Source organism: Clytia hemisphaerica, unplaced genomic scaffold, assembly GCF_902728285.1.
Source record: "Clytia hemisphaerica strain Z4C2 unplaced genomic scaffold, Clytia hemisphaerica genome assembly, whole genome shotgun sequence".
NCBI lineage: Eukaryota > Metazoa > Cnidaria > Hydrozoa > Leptothecata > Clytiidae > Clytia > Clytia hemisphaerica.
Genome location: NW_027103768.1, coordinates 532,134 through 559,622, shown reverse-complemented (window position 1 = coordinate 559,622; position 27,489 = coordinate 532,134). Strand labels below are relative to the sequence as shown.

The 27,489-nt window shown below is 35.0% G+C and overlaps 3 protein-coding genes across 3 annotated transcripts; 2 read left to right on the top strand and 1 right to left on the bottom strand.

Moving 5' to 3' along the window:
- The first annotated feature begins 80 nt into the window (after positions 1 to 80).
- On the top strand, positions 81 to 7,500 carry LOC136805724 (IQ motif and ankyrin repeat domain-containing protein 1-like). The gene is made up of 14 exons (XM_067062270.1): positions 81 to 245; positions 1,195 to 1,379; positions 1,511 to 1,675; positions 1,850 to 1,962; positions 2,281 to 2,425; positions 2,562 to 2,624; positions 3,023 to 3,162; positions 3,463 to 3,517; positions 3,630 to 3,722; positions 4,003 to 4,111; positions 4,397 to 4,496; positions 5,077 to 5,211; positions 5,946 to 6,074; positions 6,826 to 7,500. Exons 1-14 carry the CDS (start codon positions 125 to 127, stop codon positions 6,992 to 6,994), a joined length of 1,722 nt encoding a protein of 573 aa, XP_066918371.1. The 5' UTR covers positions 81 to 124; the 3' UTR covers positions 6,995 to 7,500.
- Positions 7,501 to 7,785: 285 nt separating this feature from the next.
- On the bottom strand, positions 7,786 to 14,626 carry LOC136805718 (uncharacterized). The gene is made up of 10 exons (XM_067062264.1): positions 13,388 to 14,626; positions 12,393 to 12,528; positions 11,676 to 11,896; positions 11,370 to 11,476; positions 10,784 to 11,217; positions 9,885 to 10,100; positions 9,436 to 9,706; positions 9,126 to 9,307; positions 8,771 to 9,031; positions 7,786 to 8,423 (listed from the first exon to the last, which is right to left on the bottom strand). Exons 1-10 carry the CDS (start codon positions 13,864 to 13,866, stop codon positions 8,217 to 8,219), a joined length of 2,514 nt encoding a protein of 837 aa, XP_066918365.1. The 5' UTR covers positions 13,867 to 14,626; the 3' UTR covers positions 7,786 to 8,216.
- A 9,049-nt stretch (positions 14,627 to 23,675) lies between these two features.
- LOC136805737 (agmatinase, mitochondrial-like) lies at positions 23,676 to 26,103 on the top strand. Its single transcript, XM_067062283.1, has 7 exons — positions 23,676 to 23,886; positions 24,032 to 24,157; positions 24,294 to 24,478; positions 24,603 to 24,800; positions 24,958 to 25,102; positions 25,495 to 25,589; positions 25,724 to 26,103. The coding sequence occupies exons 1-7, from the start codon at positions 23,739 to 23,741 to the stop codon at positions 25,823 to 25,825; spliced, it is 999 nt and encodes a 332-aa protein (XP_066918384.1). The 5' UTR covers positions 23,676 to 23,738; the 3' UTR covers positions 25,826 to 26,103.
- The last annotated feature ends 1,386 nt before the right edge of the window (positions 26,104 to 27,489 follow it).

Genomic DNA, 27,489 nt, shown 5'->3' with positions numbered 1-27,489 from the left:
AGTTGACAGTATAAGGATTTTGGAGAAATTTGTGGGAATCACAAAATGAACTCTTTTCCCAAAAACGAATTCTCTTAAGTTGGTTGATTTATCTACTTTTTTATCAGTTCAAAATAAACTTAACATGCCACCTAAGAAAACAACTACAAACTCAACCAATGCAAAGAAAGGAACCATAGCTCCTAAACAAAATATCAGGAAGGCCACTACAACAAAAGCATCACCTGCTAATGCGAAATCTCCAGGTAAAGTTATTTATTTTTCTCATGCAGGGTGTCCTGTGTCAGACTATTTCTACAAGTAGAAAAATAATTGTGTACCTAGTCTATTTGTTCCAAAGACTTAACGATAATTAAAACTTTTTTATTATTTACAAATCACAATAATGAAACAATGAAACAAAACGCAAATACTATAAACGTAATTAGTAACAAAAAGATCCGATGAAGTTACATCTTACAAAAAATTGAAAATGAAGATGAACAAGCTGAGGATCGAGATCAAAACTTACAGTCCTCCATTTTACACCATTTCCTACCTTCTTAGTAAAAACTGAACATTTTTCGTCCTGTCAATAGAATTAACAATTTTTTTTTATTTTCATCGACACTCAAAATTCTAAAAAGGTATTACTGTAATTTTCGTTTAGGAATATAATACAAAAGCATAAATAATCTTGTTACTTTACGGAATATAATTTTTAACGACAAATCAAAATGATCTTAAAAACGAAAGGGAGTATATCTTGTCTTCAATCCTAGTCTACACAATAGACAGCTCCAGGCTTTTAGGCCTTACTTTTGGTCTATAGGCACTGCTATAGGCGGCCACTAGTAACCCCCACCGGGAATTGCTTATTAGGTTTAAGCATAATAGACAACTTTCACAAAAGATGTTTATCAATAGAGATTTCAAATAAAAGAATGTTAAAACACAGCTGATTGACCTAGGTTTGGAAACTCTCTATTGTTTCATTAAAACCTCAGTGCGCATATGTGATGTATCCGGAGAATTTCAATATTCGAAACAAGAGGAGTGCTCTTTTTGCACTAGCACTATCACTTCGGAGCAGTTTTTTGCTGTAGTTTTTTGCTACTTCCTCTTATTTTTGTGTTGCGTATGACATAATTGTCTTGTATCTTACTAAAGTTAAATTAACTATCTTTACAGATCTTTATCATCTTTATTACTAAGGTAAAGTGTTGAAAAAGTCATCCAGCAAAACAAAAACTTCATCCCCACCCAAACCATCCAAAGAAACGTTGGCGGCTATCAAGATACAAAAAATTATAAGAGGATTTTTGGCAAAGCGCAAACTTTTGAAGAAGAAGAAAGAAAAGAAAGATTATGAGCTACTGATAGAAAATATACAAAAAGAGGTTTGGATGCCTGGATTATTTCATTCATAAATACTATACCCCTCGATAATTCAGCTTATTACTAATGACCTTTCATTATCGAAACATATGATTACTAATAACATTGAAGTTGACTTTCATTTTATATAAAGGCGTGGCTGGATATTGTTCGAAGAGAACAAGAGGAGGAAAACAAGAGACGAGAAAAAGAAGATGCAGAAAGAAGAAGGAAAGCTCAAGAGAAGAAATGGATCAAAACATTCCTCGAAGCTGCTTTTGATGGAGAATTACAAGATTTGAAGAAAATATTAAAAGAGGTATGAGATAAAGTTTTTTAACATCCCTAAATTGTTTCTCTCGAAGAATAAAGAGAAAAGATATTTTATAGAAGAATATTTTTCCTACTACCTAAAAAATTCTTTGCAGTTATTTTCAGCTGAGGATTAGATTGCAAAACTGTATCTTCTTTTTGTGCTTATTTGTATGGTTAGGTTGAGGGGAATGTCAGAAACATATGTTCCAATGATGATCCTGAAACAATGAAACGAAAAATCAAACGAACGAGAATGAAATTTATTGAATGTGAAGATGCCAATGCAAACAGGTCAGGGTTTGAGGCTCCTGCCTACTGCTCAATGATGTTTAAGCGAGATGCTGAAAGTTAATGATACGATTTCATGATTCTTCTCTTGACTGTTTAGTGTATGCAAACAAAAAAGTAAAACCAACTCTGTTTTCTAACGATACTTCCTTCTATTGGGAATAGAATAAGCGAATGGTTATGAGCAAATTAAATGATTAGATGTAGGTTATTGTGTATGTTATATAATGATAAATTAAATGCAAATGTAAGATTTATGTAGTCAGATGATTTATCAAAAGAGCATCACCTTTTAGAAATTTTCTTTACTTTGTCTTTTAGCGCATTATCAGAAGCCAGTGCTGGTGGTGATTTAGAAACAGTAACATTTCTCTTGGAAAATGGTGCCAACATCAATTCCATCGGCCATTTCCACAGAACACCTTTATATCGTGCCGCTTTTGGTGGCCATGTAGATTCTCTAAAAGTTGGTATACCATAATCTCACCGTTTCATTCTTTCTTTGAAATGCAATAGTCCACTACATGGTTATGTGTTGCTTAACAATCTTCTCAAAATGATTCATTACTGGTGAATTCTTTTAAGAATTATTGCTTTTTTAGAAAATATTGACAAATGGAGGGGACCCAAGGATTGTTGATTTGGATGGCGTTCTACCTGAACAGGTACAATATCAATTAGTCTAGGAGTTAGAACTGTTCTATTGTTTTTATTCATCAGCTACAATCCTCCAACAAATATCTTGAGACAGAAGATTTCTAAACATTTTTGGAAGATAAAAATCCGTCCCCCGGACACCACTATCAGTTTTGAGTCCGGAAATGGCCAAGAACTCAACGCTGCCAGCGGGGGAAAGGGGGACCATGTGAAGTGTCTCAGATATAAATTGGGTGATTGTAGATTGTTATATGAATATATAGTAGACATGAAACCAGCCAGTACCTTTCCACTTAACCAAATCTTGTTAAAAACGCGGTACAAAAGCGGTATTCGTCTAACAGGCTTTTGTCTCCTTTTGGTTAAGGAGAGGTAGATCTACACGATGGTAAATTCTTCATTTCAGGTGGCAGCAACGCCAGAAATTATTTCTATTCTTCAAGAATGGGATCACTCAAAAACAGAAGAACTTCTTCTTCAAATTCACGAGAAAGAAGACCAAATCAAAAGCCAAGAAGAAGCTCTCTTAAAAAAGGAGAAGAAAAGGTAAATTATATAATAATGACTTCTCTCTCATTTACCTCTGTTATCGCAGTCCACGACCAACATAAATTCCACCTACATTGACTGTTGTATGACGGTTTTAAGATAAAATTTTAAAACATTCTAAAAGAAACACCAGGGCTCTAAATAACTGTTCAGTAGTTTGTCCTCATCTATATTTGCTTGTTGAAATTATATTTTGGACGGAGGATCGAGACAAAAATACCATAAGCTAGTATAAATTTCTTACTTGTGGAAATTTTGAGATCTTGTAGATCATTTTTCAATCCGATCTTAATTTAGGATTGAAGATGAGATCAAAGACTTGGAAACAGACCATCAGAACAAACAGAAAGTGGTAAGTCATCGTTGGTGATGACCATTCATTCAGAAATTTAAAGTCAAATTGGGTTCTTACATCTAATTAATAGCATTTATCATTCAATACAAGTATTTGAATCTGTCTTTAGCTTCAGAAATCATATGCTGAATTGAACAAGAGAATTTACGAACACGATGAATGTGTTGCTAAAGGCTTCGAAAGAACTGACGTCACTCTCCAGGTTAGCACTATTCATTGCTACCCTTGCCTACATGGGGAGGTTTTTCGGGGCTTTAGTGCGAGATTTTCCATATTACTACAAATAGGTATCTGAACAGTTCGGGAAATACTAGAGTTGAGCTCCTTGCGGGGAGTAGTGGTCTTCTATGTATTAAAGATTGTAAACTTGCAGTATTACTGAAGTATGATTTTATGTTTCAGCTGCAGCCATTTCGTTGGTCGAAAATAAAAATTGCATTGTTTTAAGGTTTCCATTAGTCTTCTTGATCGTTTCTTTACAGTCTATCCATGATGCAGAAATAGACTTAGCACGAGCGCAACGAAACGAAGAAGAAGCCAGAAAGAAATTATTTGAAGCAAAACTTCATTTACGTGAGCAGAAAGTTGAAGGTAGGTGGTTTGTTTGAACTTTTTATTGATTTAATTAGATACAGTTTTGAGAGCAAGAAACGACAGAAAAAAAATCGAACAAATAAAATCCACTTAATATAAACTTGCACAGAGGAGGTATTTGTTGTCAAATATAGAATTTATACATAGGATCGTTTTGCAAAAATCGATCTCTGCAAAAAATTTTGCAAGAGCTAGTTTCACACCTCGAGTGTATCAATGCCGTGAATTCCACTTCAACCCAGGTCTACATTCTCTACATTTCCAATTCTTTCTGCTTTTAAGGTGGGGAAGAGGACGATGTTAGGATCGCCAAATGTAACTTCAAAGAACTTGATCAAGTCTTAATGCTGGATGTAGGAGATGTCGTCAAAAACAGTGGAAAGTAAGTCTTTAGAATCTCGAAAGTTTCGAAATCAAAATTTTGATTCCATCAGAAATACTGAGAAATCCTATGGTATATTAACCTTAATTCATTCGATGTGAGGTTTGAAAATACTTTTGGAGACAAATTTTTGGCACTGTTAAAAAGCCGATCCTACAAAGGTTGAAAATAACAATTACTCTTAGATCCACGCTAGCTTGATTGATAGATAACGAAACGTTTAAGGAGTGGGTTTTGCAAAAATTATGAATTTGGTATATGAGGACGGTAAATTCGGTAAAGTCTCTAAAGCACTTTAACGTAAAAAGACATTCCTCTAAGGGTCTACGACTCGGAGTTTTCACCTTCTGAAGTCTCTCTAAGGGTACGAAAACCTCAAAAAGCCCTCAGAGATTTGGAAAATTTTCGAAAATGATCACGCTCAGGGTCGCTTTTTTGGATAGTTCGGTCTTTGTAAGGGTCGCTCTTTGAAGGTCTGGCACATACTCGACATTCTCCAGTTCTAGTACCCTTGGGCTGACGAATTACTGATTGTGGAGGTACAAGGCCTGTGCTTTATTCACATCCTGTTCTTTTATAGGTGGCCGTTGATAATTGACAGTTCAAATCAAGCAGTAACATTTTTGAAGTACAGAGATACAAATTATTTGAACTTGTTAAATCCTAAAGATGTCGAACACGAAACGTTAAGAAAAGCGTTACTGGGTGCCATGAGGTATATTCTGTTGTTTCCAAACAGTCTGCCATAAGTTCTTTGCACTAAAACGAGAAATATTTTTGAAACTTTAATTGCTTTTTGTTTAGAGAGAAACATCAGTAATAAAAGTTATGGCATCATACATCATATTGACGTGAGACAAAATTGCAAAATCGATCAAATATTTAGATATCCTTCTCATAAACACGGAATAAAATTAGTCAAATATTTTCTTCATGTCAAACAATATTGATCTTTTCCTTCCTGATGGGATTACTGTGTTGTTATTAATGCGTGTTCCAGACTTGTTTCGAGAATACATGACAACATTAAACCTTGTTTTCTTTACCTTGTGCAAGAAAAGCTGCAATCTTAAACCGCTAGAAATCAAATAGAAATTTATTTTATTCAGTGGAATGAATAGCACATGATTCGCGATGACATCCTTTTTTCGTTTTTCGCCCTCTTTAATACTTTTGCGCCAATACCTGTTTAAGATTACCTTCTAAGTCACAGCCCATGATCTCGTTGGAAGGAAAAACTTTTTTAAACAGCTTGACAGTTCCTCTGTAACGATGAGAAATTATGAACTTTTACATCAATTATTTCTAAAACTCTCGCCCTCTGACCTCGACGAGCCACATTTTTTTCTAGGCTTCTGCTCATCATCTAGCGAAAAGAGTTTCTTATATAGGAAGTATGTCTAGGTCTGCGATTCAGGCCACATTTTCTCGATTCTTATCATTCTTTAGGTTTGGCAAATCCTTGGTGTTAGACATGTTGGAAGTGGATATGTTCAACTTCCTTCAAGCAAGGCTTAACGAAATCCAAGACAATCTTTATCTTGACTTGATTAATAAAGAACTTGTCACATCTAACAGGTAGGTGGCATTACGTTTCCGAGTGGTAAGTTTCCACTTCCCGTTCAAAGGGTGGCTGATTTGAATGAGAAAAAAAATACATCTTTGCATTGCTTTCTGTTTGATTCTCCCAACCTTCGAACACTCAACTTTCCCTTCTGCGGACGTCGATTTTTGCAAAACGATCCTATGTATAAATTCTATATTTGACAACAAATACCTCCTCTGTGCAAGTTTATATTAAGTGGATTTTATTTGTTCGATTTTTTTTCTGTCAGCAAACAACTGATGAAATTCTAGCCTTAAATCGTTTTGAAAATGAAACCCACTGGAGCCTTGCTTTGATTGCGTTGAAAAAATCTTTTAAAATGCACTTTAATGAATTCTGTTTTGTTTCTCTTTTGAAATGACCTTATCGCTATGCCTCTTGATTTTATTTTTTGAAATCCTTTAACCTTTTTATCTCTGCATTTCTTGAAATTGAAATTCAAAATTGCCCATTTTCATGAAAATGTCACTATCTTTCCAATGGTACCTACGAAAGATCTGGAAACTTCTTCCTTCAGGGAGTAGAGCATAGTAAAGTTGGTGCCGGGAGGGCAATTCTTTGAGACTGAAAGGGTTAATACTGATAAGGTTTTTCATGGTCTTTAGATAGTATAGTAAGTACAAGATGTTCGTACTTTATTATTATACTTGTGGAAATCATGTCTAAAAAAGCCTCAATTTTCAACTTTTCGATGACGCCTACAATATGCTCCTTTCATTCTAGATATTTGAAGCTCATTCGTAAAGAGGACGGCAAAGAATACCAGAAAGAGAATTTCAACCAATCACGCTTGGAAAGGTTTCAAGTAGTCATCATTTCCAAACTATTTGACCCTCCTGAAGCGTGGATGGATACTTTCTATACATTGCGTATCATCACGCAAGCAAAATAACCACCTCATCGGTCAGGTCAGTTAGATTTCCCCTTTGATTGCAATGAATGTTGAAATTTTCATGAATGTGTAAGTCAGAATAACCCTTTCGTTTTGTATGGCAATTGATTGCTGATCGATGTCGCCTGTTTGATTTGTATTATTATCGACACTTTTAACTCGTGGTGAGTTGATAGAGTTGACATCAAACCTTTTAAAACAATTGTTGTTGGCTGCTTCTAGTAAGGGTGGGGATCTTGGTGATGGATGCATTGAATCTATCACGTTTTAAATCGATGAAATATTGTCCAAACTTGAATAGTTTGACAAAGTCAAGGTCAAAAGGACGGGGACTGTATATTGTGTGTTATATAAGAAATGTACAAAGAAAACAAAGTTTTTTGCAATATTTTGACATTTTGTCATTTTATCCAAGTGTGTGCATTGTAGATATATGATTTTTTTTGTACTTTTTATCTTGTATATAAAACTCGAGTGAATATCTAATATATTTTTGAAGGAATCGACACCAATAAATCATTTTATTTTCCGGTCCTCACTAAACAAATTAGGATATTATCATATGAATTTACATTTTTCAATTTGGCCAATCTTCTAAACTGTTTATTTGACAAAACGTTTCAAAAGTGAAAACGATTTTGGTCGGTCGTTTTGAACCTGAATTTCGGCGTTCTGAAATAATTGTTTCTCAATCGCCCATAGATGATCCATGTGATTATTCGTGGACGATGAAGAGAAAGTTTTCAAACAAAACAAGTAGCTGTAAAACATGATCAAAACATCACAAAAAATTTACTTTCCCTAAATATATTCATCATCATCTTAAGATAGAAGCCCTATTTACACTGAACGATAAAATCTTTCTGTAGAAAACCAGAAAATAATATTTACAAACGAAAGTAGGATATTCACTTTCTAATTAAAAAAAAAATGGTTTGAAATATGCTTGTATTTATTTTTCGGGTTGTCGTGTGATAGTGATAGTGGTACAACTCTTGGAAATATCCATTAAACCAAGGAAATTTCGCTATTCTTTTTCTTTCTATGAATGACTTGTTTTTGTAATCTCGTGATTTGTTATTCCATTTTGAAGTTATTCAATAATCATTTCGTTCCCTATGATTCCATCTTGATCAAGTCTTGATCCTTTGATGGCCTCGTGGCGCCAGGCACCACAAGTTCACCTCACCTTGGCCCCTTCATCCGAACCACTCCTACCACTTCACAGTAAGAACCTTGCACTTTCTTTGTATCGCAATTGTCTTGGGTAGTGCGCATGCGTGGACTTATGTTGTTTGCTTTTTGGAATACTCTTCAATGGGGTGAAGAGGTATTCGCAGTATTTCTTCAGAGGGTCCTTCAGACAGCCAAGATATCTTTCGATGTATTTTGGAAGGTAGCTTAATGGAACTGGCCCCATTGATAGCACCTGTAGAATAAGAAATGGTATTGTTGTCAAGAATTTTCTAGCTTGTTATCCATATTCAAAAGATAGAAAATGCCTGACTTTGTGGCACCAAATTAAAACTTTATATTCAAGAATATCTTTCTTAATCATCAAGCGTCTACTTTATTCACACATAGGTGGTTTTAAACCATGCCAGAGGAAGAGATTTGTAATTGTAATTTCATTGTCTTTTAACGAGCATTGCACTATTCTGCATGTTTCCGACGTACTTGCTCTATTGTCTTAAATCCGCCAGTACGTGATGGCACTGCTGTTTTACGATGGTTTATGCCAGAGTGTACACTGAACAATGAACAAAATTTACCAACCTGATAATGGAAATCTTTGATGTTAAAATGATGTCTGAGTTCTTTTTCCACTCGTGCTCTTGCTTTGATAAACTCTAGTCTGCCCATCATGTAAGATGCCGCTTGTCCGGGTTCTGACATGTAGCGGATGACTTCTTTCCGGCTGAAATCTGACCCATCATCCAAAGCATATTTCTTTAGAAGATTTAATGCCCAATCCATATTCTGTCCGTCTTTGCTGTGAAGTCCAGAATCGATTATAAGCCTTATAGCGCGCCATACCTTTAAGAAATGATAATGATTGCGAGATTTAGTAAAAGAATGGAGGGTATTTTACAACGGTCCAACGTATAACTTGTAATACAGCGGGAATTACCTGCCATTTATACATGCCAAGTTTTTGTAAACGGTTGTTTTCATAAAGCATGACGTCATCAGAAAGAACAGGGTTTTCTGCGTATGATGCCCAACCTTCCACGAATCCACTAAAGAAACCTTTATCGTTGAAAAATGATTGGATTCTGTCTCCACATGGTGATGCGAATAACTCAACGGCTCCTGTAAAAAAAGTTATAGATTAAGTTATAGATACTTTCACTGAGAACAAAGCTGTGTGACTTCATTTTCATCAGGGCCATTTCTTAGGAGACAAATATGAAAGCTAGAGAAAGGTTGTTGATGTTTACCTTGTATTTGGAAATTATGACCAGGTCTTGCTTCGTGGCCAGCAATGGACCATTCTTGAAATTTGGGTCCATACTTGTCGGCGAAGAAAGGGAGGGCGAAGACGGTTGGTGTGGTGCATTCGGCGTCGCTTGGTTCGTACATCGAGTTGAATGTCGGGTTGAAGTGGGGACGGATCTCGATCGGACAGTTCGGTACGGAGACTTTTTCACCGGTGAAATGGAAGACGTCGTTCAGTAAGGGATGGATCATCGCCATGATTCGATTCAAATACTGTAAGAGATTCAAGCAGGATAACTTATTTGAAGCATCCATGAATATTCTTAAAGAGCTAAACTTGACTTCTTTGAAAAGGGAACTTCAAGAAAAAATGTTCTATTCTCCTTTTTTATATAAATTTCTTCTACACTGTTTTAGTTGAGGTAGAAGCTTAATCGAATCCCCGACTTACATTTTTCCATTTCTCCATGCTCTTCCATCTGATTGGACAATATTTTCGTGCACTGAACTCGTCTTTGCAACGAGCGTAAGCTGTAGCGTTGCTCTCCACTTCAGGGAATTTTTTCGGACCATGGAATTGATTGGGTGCGGAGAGTTTACTTTTGATTTTACTGATGGCCTCATCCTCTGTCTTTGAACCAGTTAAATTCTTAGCAATGTTCACGAGCTAGAATAGAATGAATTTAAGAATAAAGGAATCTAAGATTCAAGCCCTACTAAATTTACTAAGAGTGGCTTAAAAACACGAACATGAATTGGAAAACTAAATCTTATATAGACATGGTAATTGAGCTCGTATTGCGAAGTCGATGCAACGGTTTTAGCCTCGGAATTATATTAAGCCAAAGAAAACATTGTCCGGATGTGAGGCTGGCCGCCATTCAAACATCTTCTGATAAACTTTTGAACGTCATCACACGTATAAACAACTCGTTACTGTAGCACAATAATAAAAAGTATAGGACCTACTTAACGCATTCTTAAGAGGGTCCTCTATACCGATTTTACGAAGAATAACATCGTAAAAAGTGAAGGTTTTGCTATCAATTGTGTTTTGCGTCACAAGGTTTCTCATATACATGTTTTGAAATTCTTTGGATTCTAAACGAATGGTCTTTCCTTCATTCGGCCGTTATGTTTATTTTCACACATTTCCCTTCTGAACTCCTTCCAACCAAATGTAGATTAACTTAAAATGTCACACAACTCTTTTAATCCTACCATTTTTTCTATCTATTATAAAGGGTGTGTCTTTAGCGGATTATTAAGTAGGCGATAAAAAACGGATTTAAATACTTCGAAAAACCCTGCTAAACCCCTTGAGTAAATTTCACTTGAATATTATAATACCTTTGGGTAGAAGATATCCAGCTGTTTGATTCCTTCTTGGTGTACTTCTTCTGATGTCACATTTAAAGTCGTGTATCGCTTCAAAACTTGGCTGTACAACCTTTTACCGTCCAGTTTGCCACCTGTCAAAGGTAGCTTCATTGTAGTTGGTTTCGTGAAGTTCGGTTTGCCATCAAGATACTGGAACATAACCGGAAGGTGTGAAAGACCGGTTGCTACGTGGTCCGGTGGGCATTGTCTTAGATATTCGTTCTGTAGAAAGCGGTGGTACTTTCTTGCAGGGAAGATGAAGCCATGAAGTAGAGTACTATATAAAGTTCTGACGGACGAATGACCGTACGATTTCCTCCATTTCTTCTCCGCGTCTTTATCGAGTTGTGAGTAAAAGACCGAATTCAAAATATTGCGGCTCATGGTCGGGTATTTTCTGGCACCTATAAAAGAAAGTGAGAAAAAACATTACAATTTTCTTTTTATCATAGAACAACTTATGTCATGAACCTATTTTGAAATAGTAGTCTGTTTACACCCCTTCACTCCTCACACAACTCAAATCCATGCAAACATTCTGAATGTCATCATTTACCTGCGAATAAGATGTCCTTGTTATTTTCTTCAAAAGCTTTGATTCCTGCTTCGCAAGCTGATCTTGATTTGATCATTCCACTTTTGATACCTATCTTTAAATTCTCTCTGTTGGAAAGATAGCATGTTTAACTTTATGACATATTCGACAAGTATATAAGATACAGATCTTTGACAGTCAATAATCTCGTAGAGATCTTTAGTTTTCCCTTTTGTCATGCTCGAAGGGAGCTAAAATCAAAAAGTTTAACCCTTGGAATCGTTCTTAGTGTTTCTTGCAAACTTCGCTGATCGAGATGAAACTTACATGTTTTGGTGAAAGGTTTGATTGTATTGAAGAAATATATTGTAAAGAGTTTCCAAATCTTCGTAAGTCTTGGGGCGATAGTAATAAGTCAAAATACTGATCTCCTCCTGCAAGCGGCACACTCGGTTGAAGCAAAAGTATTCCGGACCAAACATCCACCCTCCGTCATAAAAACCGGACTCGAAATTGACGGACATCATTTGTGAGAGGAAAACTTTGATCTGGAATGAAAAGTCATTGATTGGAGTGTTTACAGGCGAATGGAAAGTATAGTTATCGTTTAGTTTAGATCACGAATTTTTCGATTTTACCAACTATCTTTTAAATAATTTTGACCTTTTTATCTTTAAAATATTTTCTTGGCACGAAATAAACTGTTTATGTTAATTGGAGTAGAATCACAGCAATCATGTCAAGAGTGCTTCTAGTTTAGTTTCAAAGTTGATCAGTGAAGAGGCACTTGTTTTCAAAAACAGAAAACTTTGGAACACAACATGTTAGTTCAATCAAGTTCATTGTTCAATTGCACAAAACGAGTTAGAAGGTTACAAGAAGTTGATTGCCGCCTTTGAGGCTTTATTAGGATTAAAGTATCACTGACTTGTAATCAATATTTCAAAAAAGTGCTTAAATTTCATCCCTTTTACTACGAGCTAGCTTAAAAACCGCCCTTTTCATGGACTCAAAATAAGAATTTTTCTGGGTGTATCTTTTTACCTTTGCAATCATTTGGTTCTCTTTGGGTTTCATTTCGCTTTCATTGTATAGAACTGAATCGATTTGTTTTCTCAATTCGTTGATCTGGTCGGTCGTTTCTTTTAATTTCGATGGTGTCGGAAGGTAAGGTGTAAACCTAGATGGAAATGAAAACGATAGATAGATTAAATAATCTAGTTTTGAACTCCTTTATGATTTCTATCCCGCTTTAAAAACTAGTGTTAGAGCTACCTGTAGATAGTTCAGTAGCTTGGAAACCACGGCAAACACATTCTTATTCCGGTTCGAAGCGGGTTGGCAACTACAAAAGCTGTTTACATTACACTTTCATCTCTTAAGGGTATCTCTCCACTAACAAGGTGAGAAGCAACACTCCTGCAGTGAAACCATCGGCTTATCCCGTTTACACTCATTGAAAGTGTAAGATGTCCTACATATATTTTCCCTATAAACATTCTCTTCTATTTTTGGCCCCTTAATATCTGATGAACGGAAAGACATTTTGAATATCAAATTAGACGTTATAACGAGGATGATAAGAGCTATAGAAATGACGACTTGGTATCAATACATTATAACTTGAACTCAGCAAAAAATAGGTCAAAAATGCGATCAAATTGACGAAAATTCTCGAAGGATGAAAAAAATCACACCTCGTTCGAAAGTTGACCCACGCAAAATTGAATTTTCATTACCCATCAATTTTAAAAAGAACGTATTGAAGACATCTACCATTCTTGAGTCTCACTTTCTTCATAATTCAGATGCACGCTATGAGCTAAGAGACCCTAAACCTTCAAATTTTTACTCGTCAAGTTTCACATATTCAAAACCAACACCCGCAAAAAAATAGACATCTCACAGGGGTTAATGAAATTAAACTACGAAAAAACACCTAAAATGGCATTTAGAATTTCCTTTTCCATCCCATTTGATTCCATTTGACCCTACTTGCTAAAACTTTTCAACTAATCATTGATACAGGGGTGGCTTACCTATGGACAATACCGTTCAAAACACTCTGTGGTTCATCTTTCCGCTCAAGTAACTCTTGATGTGGATAAATTCGAAAGTATAACTGTTGACAACGTTGCAAAAACTGTGCAAGGTGAATGCGTTGAGCTTCTTCTGAAGGTGCACAATAATCATCAATGTCTCTGATGTTTCTCATGTATTGCACTGATGGCTCGGTGCTGGAGATTCTGATACTCGGTGATACAGTGGCAGATCTTTCTGCAAATTCGCTCTCGTATTTCCTAACTTCCTGGTTCTCCCTTGCACTCCTCAACAAGACAACTCCAGCAGTAATAGTCGCTAATGCTGCAATTACAATCAAGAATAACAAGCCATAACATAATTTAGTCTTTTTCACTTTTTCACTGTTGGTATAACTTCCCTCGTTGCTGGAGATGTCATCGAATTTATAGACCACTTGATGTGTGTCTTCATCGTCTCCTGCTGCAGTGCTCATCATTTACGTGCTGCATTCACTCTCTCCTGATGTCCAGTGCAAGAATGTATGAGAATGTGTAGTAGAAAGTCGTCAAAGCAATCAAAAGATCGACTGAATAGAAAAGTCAAGAGGTGATCTTCTTTATATTGAAGAGAGTTGTACGAAATCTTTTTTGATGATAATGATGATCTATCTCTTTGAACTTGTTCGCTCGCACACCAATCGTTAAGTAATCTCCAAGATGAAGTTTTTGTTTTTGTTACTTTGAATTTGACACCATCTCTACATTATTACAATGTTTACTTAACTCGATCAGGCTCATCTCATCATAGAGTGAAAGAGAACTCGACTTTCTTGTCTTGTGTGTGATGTGATTTCTTTCGTTTTGTTCTTTTGTTTTCAACACTTTTCTCCTCTTGTCAGCACCAGCCCCCTTTTGCAAGGTATGTTGACGTGAAGTAGATTTCGCACTTCGTTTCAAATAACTCGCCTCGCTATCAGTAGAGTTGACACAGTAATTGCTTGTTAAGTGTATGTATGCTGGATGCATTTAATCATGTGACTTAAATGACGCCCTCTGATTGGCTCTCAATCTCAAATAATGTCACGCACGAATCATCGATTAGAAGATTAAATTCTTTTACGCAAGAAATAAGTCGCACAATCAAACGACAATATTTACTTTTTTAGATTCCAAATTCCACTTTCCTTTTATAAATTTTGACCCGACATTTTAAAGTTTTGGCCTTTCATCAGTAGTGACTTTGTAAAGCCCTTCTTTATTCTTTTGAAAAGGGTATAAACATGAAAGAAGATCTTTCTAAGACTTTAGGCTTTGGAATCTTTCTTTTTGTGGGTCGTCATTTTTATTGGATGCGTAAACCACAATGAATGAAGATGTTAAAAAAGAAGAGTTTCATCTATTATTCATACTTCATGGAGTTTATTTCTCAGAACAAAAGGCTTTATATATTTTTTTTGCACATCTGAGATGAAAACCTGGCCCATATCCCTCCAATCTTTTTTGACAGATTCAAACACAGCTAGACCGTTTCCTTTTTGTCTATTTTTAAACCTTTTTTAACCGTATATAACTCGAAATGAAAATAAAAGCTCGCTTTATTCGTGTCAGGTTTTTCATCAAATATTGACCATACCGCGAACCTTCTTAATTTGAATGTTAAATTCCATCACCCCAGGAGCCTTGATTTATGATTTCACACAAAAAGTAACACCTCTAAAAGCACCCCAGATCTTTACTGCGAAATTTCCTCGGTCTTTTGAGTGAGCACGCTAGATTTATCAATCAATACTTCCAACTTAACACCATGGTAGAGGAATTGCAGTGTGCACGACATTTATGTATCTGATTTTCTTTTAATGGACTTAAAAATGGTACAAATTATATGTTGTTTTATAGTATGATATTTCTTTCTTGCTGTGCTCAAATTAAATTTCTCAGTTTTTCCATGAAAGGATTTGTGCCAAGAGTTTTTCCATCTGTGCGGTTTTGAATCGTTCTTCCGAAAAAAAGACGGGACAAGAGAATAAACAAACGCATTAGATTTTGTCATCATTCACCTATACTGTAACGCTTTTTTGCAACTCCACCCATAAGCTCACAGGCTCGTGTGTCCTTGAATGAATGTTACATTACTCAAACCCTTTATATCTCGAACAAGTCCGCTTTCTATATTAGAGCTCGAGATATAGAGGTAGATCTGTCAATTTGGTTCATTTCTTAGATAGTTTTACTTTTGAATGAGAGTGCAGACAGAGGTAGATGACAATCAAATCAAGGGAATAATGAAAAGTGGACAATAAAACAAGAGAATAATGAAAGAACATTAGTTTTACAAATTATCAATTTTTAGAGAAGGTTAATCTTTTGTTAAGCTCCTTAATATTTCGCATGGGTCGATGAAAAGTTAAAAGCCTTTTTTTTTTGCTTTTGTGCACTGACCTTTCATTCATATCTAGTTTTTCCACCCTTTCCAGCTTTCCAAGGAAAACGCTGATACCGTGACTATTGTGTGTGACCAAAATGGCCTTCCTTTGTTTTACGGAATTTGTAAAAGCAAGACAAGCTCATTTTAAACGATTTCTTAACCTTTCCAACACGCAACATTTTTGAAAAATATGAAAATTTTTCAATTTTCTAGAATTTTAAATTAATGATAAAAATTAACAGAAGCATTTTTTATTTTTGTTAAAAATTTATTACAAGACGTTTCGATGCTCTCCGAGCATCATCCTCAGTTAAAATGAAACGTCTTGTAATAAATTTTTAACAAAAATAAAAAATGCTTCTGTTAATTTTTTATCATTAAGTTTCTGGCCCGATTGAACATATTTCTACAAATTTTAAATTAGCATTAAAGCTTGTAGCTTGATAGTTAGACAACGGTTTTGGTACCATTGAAAAGGTATTTTTATACATTTTCTAAAAAAATTTGATTTATGCTCGGTTACTCAATGACACTTCGTCACTTTGTGGCGGATGAAATGTTTATCTACATCTTTGCGGCTCTTTGCCCTTCAGTTCACTTTCGTTCTTCGTGTTTCACAGAGGCACCGATATCAGGTCTTTTAACATTGTTTATTGCACCACTAGTGAGTTCATGTGATTGCGACAAAACTTTCCTTTCACTTTCAGACTTTCTGCTTATGCTTTATTCATTCTTTCTTCAAAATTGGTAAGGTTTTATTATTTTCTTTCTGATCAAAATCATTTTTATCTAGCCAAAGTTCTAAGCTAAAAGTATAATTTTGACTTTAAAAAGATATTAGCTTAGCATAGCAGTTGCAAACAAATTTGGTAAAAATATGCTTGCCTTTTTGTGAAAGATTTTTTGTATTCCTAATGGCAAAAGACAGTGTAGCTGGAACCTCGATATTCCAGGATTAGAAAAAGCTATACCTGTTATCTTTTTTCTTTAAAGAATCAACAAGCCATCAACATTGATTGATACTACACACATTTCCTCAGAAACTTTTAAAATTATCCGCCATTATGACTTTCTTGAAGCCGTTCCGAAATTAACCAATCGGGTTAGGTATCGGAATTCCTATGGGAGTTCTTTTCCGAGATTTGTAAATTAGCTAAGTCGGCAAAAAAACTTTTCTTGGGGGTTTGAGGAATAAACAGAACTGTTATAGGGTGGTCAGGCCAAAATTTTCCCCTCAAATTTTGAAAACCAAACTAATTTTATTTGAAAGTCCTTACCTTTGTGAGAAAAATGAGGGGTCATTTGTTAAAATTGGTTAAGTAGTTCCAAAGTTATTCCATTTTCAAACCACAAAAAAACACCTTTTCAAAGAATCGCCTCCTTACACCACGCCAGCAAGAAATAATTTTCGGAAGCACCAAAATCGCGCCAAAAATGGCAGATGAAATCTAGTCTTCCGTGTGGCGGGGCGTGAGGAGTTTTGCTGGCGCGGTCTGAAAATCGGCCCGATGACTGTTAAACTTTAGCCTATCGCTAATGAGCTGGAAATGATAGCTAAAAACAAATTTTACCAATGAAAAGCTGAAACCCTTAGCTTTCCAACCATATATGGTAGCCCTGATAAAAATTTCAGAAAAGTGCCGAAAAATCGAAATTTCTTCTTTTTTCTCGATTTAAAGACGGCCCGTAGATTATCGAAAAGGCTACCACGTGACAAACTAAAGCACTATCTTTCCCGCGTTTTATAAAAAAAACCGCGAGTCTATAACTAATCCAGCTCATTAGCGATAGCCATTTGAAAAATGGTGGTCAAGGTAGACGGTGGTGCCACGAATTCCGAGTCGCCATTTTTTCACCTTGATGTCTAATAAATGGTATATCTTTTTATTGAAGGTAGGTAATGGGATGGGGTTTTTTTCTTTGTTTTCTCTGATAAATTCTGAGTATTTAAAAAGAAAGAATGAACAAGTTTGGAGTTGTTAAGGATAAGTAATGATGGATGGAATGTTCTAATTTTGATTTTCGACTTTTTCCACGCAAAAAATCCCGACGAGTGCGCACCCTAACTGTTATCATTTGTTTTTTGTTCAACCATATATTCAAATTTGCGCTCAAAAATACTTAAATAAATAAGTTTATAATATTCAATATACTATTTGTATCTCTCAGAAAATAAACACTTACAGAACGACATAGTTTCTCATTTGGAATACCCCCGTGTTTGGACCATTCTATCGTGGGCGAAAAATAGGGCGGAAACTAAAGTTACACCCTCAATACAAGATTGCCGCCTCATCTTTATTTGCCCGCGCGAAAACGTGAGCTAATCATTTTTTTCTCGCGCGCTCAATGGGAAAAGGAAAGTGATCGATATTCTTTGAAGGAAAAATGTCAGAAACAAACAAACCCAAAGACCAAAAGATGTATTTTGTTGTGTTGAGAATAGATCATGTGAAGATGAAAAAATTTCTGCTACTGTATGCGTTTTTTTCGGAACGCTGAAAAACTCTAATTTTGATCTTCCTTAAGGTAAAGAGGTTGCGAGATTTGGGTTAGCGAGGCAAAAATCGCTAAAAAACTGGTAAAATCGTAATCCTAAAAAATCGAAGGTCCAGCCTCACTGAAAGATATATTTTGTAACTTTACCAAAGGCAAAAATAGTAAGATCTAGCGTACACTTGCCTAATTCTGGACGGCTTTTCCAATGTTTCCAATTAAACCAGACAGTTACACATCAATATGCCCAGTCAGGACCTCATTTCACTTTATCGATATTACGCAAACGGCAGTGTGCGCTAAATATTCTTGGTTTCGCTTTCGATTACAAGCAAAGGTCTTAGCAACAGGGCGCGCGTACATAGTAACGGGGCTGGGTAGAAAAATCTAAACATAGAATTCAAAAAAAATACCGATCATCATATAGAGCACTAAAAAATACCCCCTTTCTATGTTTAGTTTGTTCTACCTTGGATTATAACTGAAAATATCTTCAAAAAAACCTTCGTCCGCTATCAGCCGCGCGGTAATCTTTGTCCGCTTCAATTCTTAGATAATGAATAAGAGAGGTGCGCTTAGCTAAGCTGTGCTCGCGGGCGATAAACTTATGTTTACTTATCTTGTATATTTTAGTGGTATTTATCCAATGAAAAGGATGTTGACAAAATATGCACGGCATTGATTATGACATCATTAAATATGTCAATGGCGATTCAACGCCCGTTAAAGAAAATAATTCGTAGATAGTTCTTTTTATCTTGAAATTTAGAAATACAAACAAAAAAAGATCAAATTTAATATTTGTTTCCTATCTAGATTATATATTAGCGTTAGAATACAGTAAATTCTCACGAAAAATATTTCGCGATGGCGATACGCCCAATCGCGCCCACGGGAAAGTTCCAATTTTTAATTATCGGGAAATAGGGGAAACCGGTTCACCACGTGGATAAAAAACGTACGGAATGAAACCTGACAGAAGGTTTTCAACCAGATTTATTCAGATAAAGCTATAAGAGGTTCATTACTTGTGGATTTTAAAACCTACATAAGCAAAAACGAAAGTTGTTGGGATGGAAGGAGTAAACGCAAGACAGAAGGTTTGGTTGTGTTGATCAGGTATGTTTTTATTATATCCGAACTAATGTTAAAAAAGACCAAAGAGGTCCTGACTGATATGCCTTCTTACCTGTCTTTAAAAATATAAATAAAAGTTATCACGGAAAAGGACGCGAAAAAAAAAGACATAAGTGTGAGAACAGAGTAATCAAACTCGTTAGAAAAAGTACCATTAGAAGTCATAAAAAATCAACCTGAATAAATGCAATCGAAATTCCAGAGAACTTCATAATTCCCCAAAGAACATTACATTACTATGTCAAACTCATATCACATAAATTTTACAATTACGTCAGAGTAGACTACGCTCGCCAATGAAGAGGTTTATTTGGAAAGGGTAATTATATTTTATTGTTCACTTCTTTTTTAAAGATTTGCCGGGTTAGAAAAGTATGAATTTCTTTGTACATATTTTACCTACCCCAAATATTTAGGAGGCTGAGTTTTAAACGAATCGTCAAGTTGAAACGAACGATAAATGTATCAAGGTCTGTTTTATTTACCCCCTGGTGACTTAACAAAAGAGACTTAACTCGATGTTACAATCCAATTATTGAAAGTTTGTCTCGGCCTTTTTATAATGAGCGAGACATACGTTCTCTGATTACGCAATTTTCATATTGACATTTCCGGGGCATTTTGATGTAACTGATAACCGTTTGAGTACTTTGACAACTTCCAATTGGTTACTTCGATAACCAATTATTATGATATATCTTTAAGAAAAACCAAAAAAATGACCTAAAACCAAAGCACAAAAAGAAGTGGCTTTCGCGCGTTCTGATTGGTCAGAGAAAACGAAAGTGGGTTCCCTTTGCCTTATCTGCGGAAGAACAGACTTTTTTAATATCTGTGTTTGGATGCTTGCGCAAATGTGCACAAACGTATTTACACGTTTCTCGTCGCAAAGATTTGTTCCTTTTGCGGTGTGAAAACCTACCTGGTGAGAGTAGCGTCACATCACATCATTTGCTATCGATGGTTTGCGGTTATGTTAATTAAATGACCTTGGAGGTGTGATGAAATGGTGGCCAAACTGCTGTCCCATGTTTTGTCAGATAGTTCCACAAGTTAGAGCTGTTGATGGTATTTGCTGTTAAAAAAATATAAACAAAAACATTAAGCTCTCAAACTTTTCTTATTACGGACATTCGTGCCCAGTTCCAGACAATGTCTCTCTTCTTATACAAAACCTAGCAAACTTCCACTTGAAATTTTTATGAAAGCTGAAATGAATTATATATCAAAATTTAATATTCCATAAGTTGGTCTAATGTTGATATCCCTCCTATAATTTCAACACCCTTTAAAAGAGATTCGATTAATAGGGCATAATTGTAGTTGAGTTCCGACACGGGATTGTAATTCAATCCCAACGAAATTTTGAAGAATTTTTGTTAAGAAAGAAGAAAAATGGCAGGACTGAACTGCAAGTATATAATATAGTATTTGGCGGGACTGAACTGCAAGTGTATATAGTATTTGGCGGGACTAAACTGCAAGTATATATATAGTAACTGAACAATAACTTTCCTTTTGTTAGTTTACTCTCTTTAAAAGAAGGATTGGCTGCTTGAACTTTGAAAACAGGGAAGAACGGGGCTAATTATAAATAATACGCACTAATTATAAGACTTTTAAGTATTTGTCGGGGCAGATTGCATTGGTTGGGTTTTTGAGTGGTTTTTGGTGTTTGTGTTTTTCTACTTGGCTTTTTAAACTTTATGTCTATTGGTTTTTGGTTCTTTTTTGCATAAAATTTTCATTTCTTGACAGAATGTTTGATTGGTTTGACTTATATATTTAGAAAAATTCAAAAAAAACCAAAAAACGTATAATTATAAAAATATTAGTGCCTTTATATGTTTCATCTTTATTTTATTTAGTATTTTCAACACTTTCTCTCCTTGAGGTCAGATCTCTGATCTTCACCATATATAGTAATTGGTGGGACTGAACTGTAACAATAGATATAGTAACTGAACAATAATTTTCCTTTTGTTAGTTTATTTAAAAAGTCCATACCAAAGATACACTATTATAATTTAAAGCCCATTACCAATTATTGCCCGTTCTTTAAAAGCATTATAGAAAGGGGTTATTCTAAAGAACGGAAGATACACTGTTATAATTTAAAGTCCATTCCCAATTATTTCCTGTTCTTTAAAAGCATTATACAAAGGGGTTATTCTAAAGAACGGAAGATACACTATTATATCTGATAGTGCATACCCAATTATTGTCCGTTCTTTAAAAGCATTATACCTTAAGGGGATTAATTTTCGCGGGGATTATATTTCGCGAATTTCGCGAGTTTTTTCGAAATTCGCGAAAATTAATCCTCGCAAAAATTTTAAAAACCTTTCGATTCGCGAATTTCGCAAAATATAATCCTCGCGAAAAATTTAAAATCATGATTTTTGCCTGAAACCCTAGGAAAATGAAAGAAATTCGGTCAAAAAGGGGCTGATTCGCGAAATTTTATCCCCGCGAAAATTTAGAATTCCCGTCTTCGCGAAAATAAGTCCCGCGAAAATTAAATTATTTCGCGAAAAAATTGTCTCGCGAAAATAAGTTACCGCGAAAATTAATCCCCTTAAGGTACAAAGGGGTTATTCTAAAGAACGGAAGATACACTATTATATCTGATAGTGCATACCCAATTATTGTCCGTTCTTTAAAAGCATTATACAAAGGGGTTATTCTAAAGAACGGAAGATACACTGTTATGATTTAAAGTACATTCCCAATTACTGCCTGTTCTTTAAAAGCATTATACAAAGGAGTTATTCTAAAGAACGGAAGATACACTATTATATCTTATATTCCATACTCAATTATTGGCCGTTCTTTAAAGGCATTATACAAAGGGGTTATTCTAAAGAACGAAAGATACACTATTATATCTTATATTCCATACTCAATTATTGCCCGTTCTTTAAAAGAACTATACAAAGAGGTTATTCTAAAGTAATAGTACCCATCGACTAAGTGAGTTTTCATTTTATTTTTTTCCAATTTTTTCACAAATAAGATCATCAATTTAGATCTGAAAAAATCAGTCCCCCCGGGGGACTCAAGTGCAATTATGCGATTAATAGGAAGGTGGGAGTCACTGATAGACAAAATATTTTTTCCTCTACGATCACTAAGCAAAGAAAAAAGTTTCCATTAGCGATTCCAACCTTCATACCTTACCTTCAACCTTCATTCCTAACTCTAAAAAGGGTGTCGCCGCGGAAATGTTTAGATTGTTTTATTTTGTTCAACCGCAAACACTCGTGAAAGTGCCATATTTTCATTAATTGCTATCCAATATCAATTGTTTTATTTTGGTTTTATTTTGTCCAATTAAATAAAGTAAAGCACTTTCATCTAATGCCAGCATACAGCTAGGTATGATGAAACTACAGGTGGCATGTCGATGATAGAGAAATCTACGGTATTGTCTAGATTTCCCAAATACTAATTGAGGGCAAAATAATTACTTTCTTTAATTCATACTGGGTGTCCCAGAAAAAACCCTTCTTTAAGGTGAATTTTCTTGAACTTTTAAGGAATTAATTCCTTTCATTGCTAAAACATTACTTTTCAAAAAAGTTAAGAAAGGTGAAAAACAAGGGTAGTAAATCATCATAAAGAAAGCACTTCTTTTATTAATTTATTAACAATCAAAGTTTCTTTGTTTCATTTGTGGCCAGTTTCCAAAGGTGGTCAACAATCGAGGAGATGTTGAGTGGCCCCCAAGATCACCCAATCTCACTGTATGTGATTTCTTTTTGTGGGGTTACATGAAACAACAGATCTCGCAGCAACACTAAAATTCGCATTCCCAGACCCTTGATAAATTGAAAGCTTCAATCAGAAATGTTCCAGCTAACCTCAACAAATGACTCCTCATAATTTAATTTTATCCTTTCTTTTTCCAATGCAAAATGATCGATTCTTTCAGATTCTTTAATAACAGTTGATAGAACTCGAGAAAATTCACTTCAAAGTGGCACAGAAAACTAGGTATGCCCACACCCACTGTTGTTGAAGCTAATGCCGTCATAAAAAATAGGGAAGATGTGGGATGGTTGTGTTAAGGGACTTGGAAAGCGTTTTAAATAGATCAATTTACAAAATTTCCATATTAAAGCTGTTGACGGGATCAGAGATATATAGCTATACTAGACTTTTAAGAAAGACTCAATAGGAAAGCCTAGGTCGTGGTTTTCAGGAATGGACTTTGTTAAAGAATAGACATTTGAGAAGCATCTCCATATACAATTTATAATTGATTTTAGATTCATAAGTTTTGAAAAATTTTAGAAAAAAAAACTGAGCATGGCATTCTTGCAAAACATTTTTAAAAGAGGAATCAGTACCACTCTCAGGTCTCAAGCTTTCAATCAACCAACAACTTCAAAAGAAATGCTGAGAGCTGGAGGGATTGCATCCATGTATAGACTTCCGATCCACAAGAATACTGAAGGTAGAAAGGTTTTTATATATATCCTGAAAATAAGTATAATAAATGAATTTGTTTTTCTTTTTGAGTGCTATTACAACCATGTAAAATTTCCCTTCAAACTACTATGATACATTCTCAACATATAACTCTTTTTTTATTTTTCAAGATCTTGATGTTTGTTTTGTTGGTATTCCTTTGGATGTTGGTGCCAGCAACAGAACTGGCACAAGATTTGGCCCAAGAGCTATTCGAACTGAATCAGTAATGGTACGCTCAATAAACAACGATACAGGTAAAGTGTGCATATTTATAATTATGATACTGTATTTAGAAATCTTTTAAAAAAATGATTGCTAACATATTGCTAGCTATCCAACAATATTCCAAAATAATATAAATCTTCATTGATACTGCTTTTTTTTTTTTAGGTGCTCGCCCATTTGAAAGCTTTCAAGTTGGAGATGTTGGAGATGTCTCCTTCAATCAGTATAATTTAGAAGAAGCTTGTGGACAGATAAAAGTTCAGTATGATGAACTCATAAAAAATGGGTGTATTCCACTTACCATGGGAGGAGATCACACTTTGACTTACCCCATTCTCCAAGCCATACATGTAAGTGCACGAAAATCAAACATACAGACTTCATACAAATTCGAAAAGGATTGCTAAAAAAGAAATAACCTGTAATGAGATAGGGTGTTCAGAAAATTGTACCTCTTCTCTCTATATACTACAGGAGAAATATGGTAAAGTATGTCTGGTTCACATCGATGCACATACTGATTTATATGGACCATTTTATGGTAGCAAAATATGGCATGGAAATCCTTTCGGTAATGCTGTTCAGGAGGGTTTGTTAGATTGCAACCGCACTGTTCAAATTGGTCTCCGTGGTTCTGGATATGGTGATGACTATGATGTTCCACGTAACCTTGTAGGTTTTATATTCTATTTTTCATTCTTCTTCTGTTATCAAAAGAACATTTCTTCGTGAATGAAGACCAGTATTAATTATAACACTTTCAATAAAGTTAGTTGCTAAAGTCTTACTTATACCATAGAATAGAAAGTAATGTTAAAATGTTGTTTAGGGATTTCGAGTAGTTCCAGCGAAAGATTGTTGGTGGAAATCAATGACTCCATTGATGGAGGAAGTTCGTGAAATGATTGGAGATCGACCAGTTTATCTGTCTTTTGATATAGATTCACTCGATCCTGCGTATGCTCCTGGGACAGGTATTTCTTAGGGCCAAGTAGTCTATTAGCATTTTCTGAAGTATCTATAACCATTGAATTTCATATATACCCGAACACAATTCTTGCAATGAATAATTATTCCTTATTTCATTTTACTGCCTGTTTCCATTTTCACTTTCATAACTATTCACAGCAGCTCCTTTACTAAAACATGTTATTTATATGTTTATTTATATGTTTATATTTATATGTTATATGTTATTGATATTGATATGTTATTATATATTACTCTATGGTAGATATGAAGAAGTATCCTACAGCCTTTTACATGTGCAAAGCATGACACTTATCATTATCAAAATTATTGGGTAGGGAAGAAAATCGATATGAATATCCGCAGAATTTTAACCTTTTTAATATATTTTTTATAGGTACACCAGAGATAGGAGGATTAACATCAGTTCAAGCCATAGAAATCATCAGAGGGTGCAAAGGATTGAATATTGTTGGTGCTGATTGTGTTGAGGTATGCTGTCCCTATCATCCCCAATTCTTCTCTATAGTGACAAATAATATGGATAGTAGAAGCTATTTGTAACAGCTGCCAAAGATCAGGAAGTGGAGATAACATCACTAAATTATTTTCTCGTCCGTTTTTAGGTATCGCCACCTTACGATGTAGGAGGAATGACGTCTATTCACGCTGCAAACTTGTTGTTTGAAATGCTTTGCATTCTACCAGGTGTCAAGCACAACGAATGATCGATAAGTGAATTATAAACAATGGGGAACATATTGTTAGGCGCACGCGAAAAAGTCATCTCTTTTTAATCGCATACGTCATTTTATTTAAACGCACAAAAACAAATGCACCATTTTAGAGAATATCTTTCAAATTTTATATTTTTTTCATAGTCATGGGAAATATTTTTTTTCAAAACAGAAATTTGAATTATTAGAAATTTTTATACATTTTATACATTTATACAGATTGTAAATTTTAATCATTTTTGAAGCCGAAATATAGAAATTCATACACACTTATTTGATCTTAAGGTGGTAGTCTACCCAAAAATAAAAAATCATCGAAAAAATTGTCGAATTCTGGTTTTTGGGTGTTTTGAGATCCTTAGGTCTTTCTGAACATCTCCTGAAAATTTCAGAGCTATATCTTTATCATTCAGGCCGCAGTGAGCATTTTTATCCTGTTGGGTGCTTGAAAAATCGCCCTAGCAACAGAAAAAATCCCGTTGCTAAGGACTTATTTCTTCAATCTCGGCCGAAACATAGCAATGTGATACGCCAAAAGAAAGCTCTTTTTACGCCCTTTTCGGGCGTCAAAATATTATTTTCCGTGGCATTACGTAATCCTTAAAATTAAAGATGGTAGCTGCAGTAGTGTAACACATCAAAACCAGCTGAAAAGCAAGCTGTAAGCATGATTCTGCAGATATCTTGGCAAGTTTTAGATCAAAACTTAATCTCTTTGATTGAAATGATTTATTTAAATGAAGAATGGACTCTACAGAATCTATAAAGTTGCTCTACATTGGTTGTGTTGCTGGATTTCTGCGAAAAACATTTAAGTTGTCGGCATTTTGTTTTGAGCATAGACAGTGTGCTTTTGGTGGCTCACATAATGTTTTGTAGTGGATTTAAATGTAACTGAGATATTTCCAAGCACAACATGATGTAACAGAGATAGAAATGTGCATTATAATGAACTGGACCTAACTTCTGGAGACACACATTCTCATCTGACACCAGCCATTCATAACCGCCTAGGCGGTAACCGAAGCGAAGGCGCCGCCTTCGATCAAGCCAGCTCATTGTCAATTCAAGTCTATGTGAATAAAAATATGCACTAGAAAAGTTTCCATGTCTACAGAGAGTCATGCTGGAATTTCAATGAACATTTTGTCACACTTATGTGGCTGTTTTCACCCAAATTTGATGTTATCGCAAGATTACCGCAAAGTTTGCTATATTTACGTAACTTTAGCGCAACATGTTTTTGTTGATTTTTGGATAATTTATCAATTTTTGTGAAATGTTTTACTTTAACTTATGAAACCTGACTGGTTTGATGAGTATTCAGTGAAGAAATTTTTTGAAAAGAGCTTTCCTGCTTAAAATGATACCCATTTTTGTCTTTTTCTTTGATTTTCTCAAAAACGCGTTTCCGGGGGTTCGCAAACACCTTGTCAGAAATATCTTAGGATTGAGAGTAGCTACAGACTTGAAATTTTCAGAGAAGTTTCCTTACATGATTGTGCATTGAATGAATGGATTAAAAAGTTTTAAAATTGGTTTTCTGATTTTTAATCTCAAAAAAGCGTTTTTTTCAGTTTCTTACCCCCTGGAAAAAAATTTTAATTTTTTTTTTCACTCATTCCAGACCTTTTCTAAATATTAGTCATTTGAAA

Bases quoted from the DNA above. Each gene is read 5' to 3' on its own strand.
- LOC136805724 (XM_067062270.1), top strand. From the start codon at position 125: ATGCCACCTAAGAAAACAACTACAAACTCAACCAATGCAAAGAAAGGA. The intron at 246-1,194 runs GTAAAGTTATTT...TTTATTACTAAG, and splicing joins TGCTAATGCGAAATCTCCAG to GTAAAGTGTTGAAAAAGTCA. The intron at 3,163-3,462 runs GTAAATTATATA...ATCTTAATTTAG, and splicing joins TTAAAAAAGGAGAAGAAAAG to GATTGAAGATGAGATCAAAG.
- LOC136805718 (XM_067062264.1), bottom strand. From the start codon at position 13,866: ATGATGAGCACTGCAGCAGGAGACGATGAAGACACACATCAAGTGGTC. The intron at 9,032-9,125 runs GTAATTCCCGCT...CATTTCTTAAAG, and splicing joins TTGGCATGTATAAATGGCAG to GTATGGCGCGCTATAAGGCT. The intron at 8,424-8,770 runs GTTGGTAAATTT...CTTATTCTACAG, and splicing joins TCAAAGATTTCCATTATCAG to GTGCTATCAATGGGGCCAGT.
- LOC136805737 (XM_067062283.1), top strand. From the start codon at position 23,739: ATGGCATTCTTGCAAAACATTTTTAAAAGAGGAATCAGTACCACTCTC. The intron at 24,479-24,602 runs GTAAGTGCACGA...TATATACTACAG, and splicing joins CCATTCTCCAAGCCATACAT to GAGAAATATGGTAAAGTATG. The intron at 24,801-24,957 runs GTAGGTTTTATA...AATGTTGTTTAG, and splicing joins ATGATGTTCCACGTAACCTT to GGATTTCGAGTAGTTCCAGC.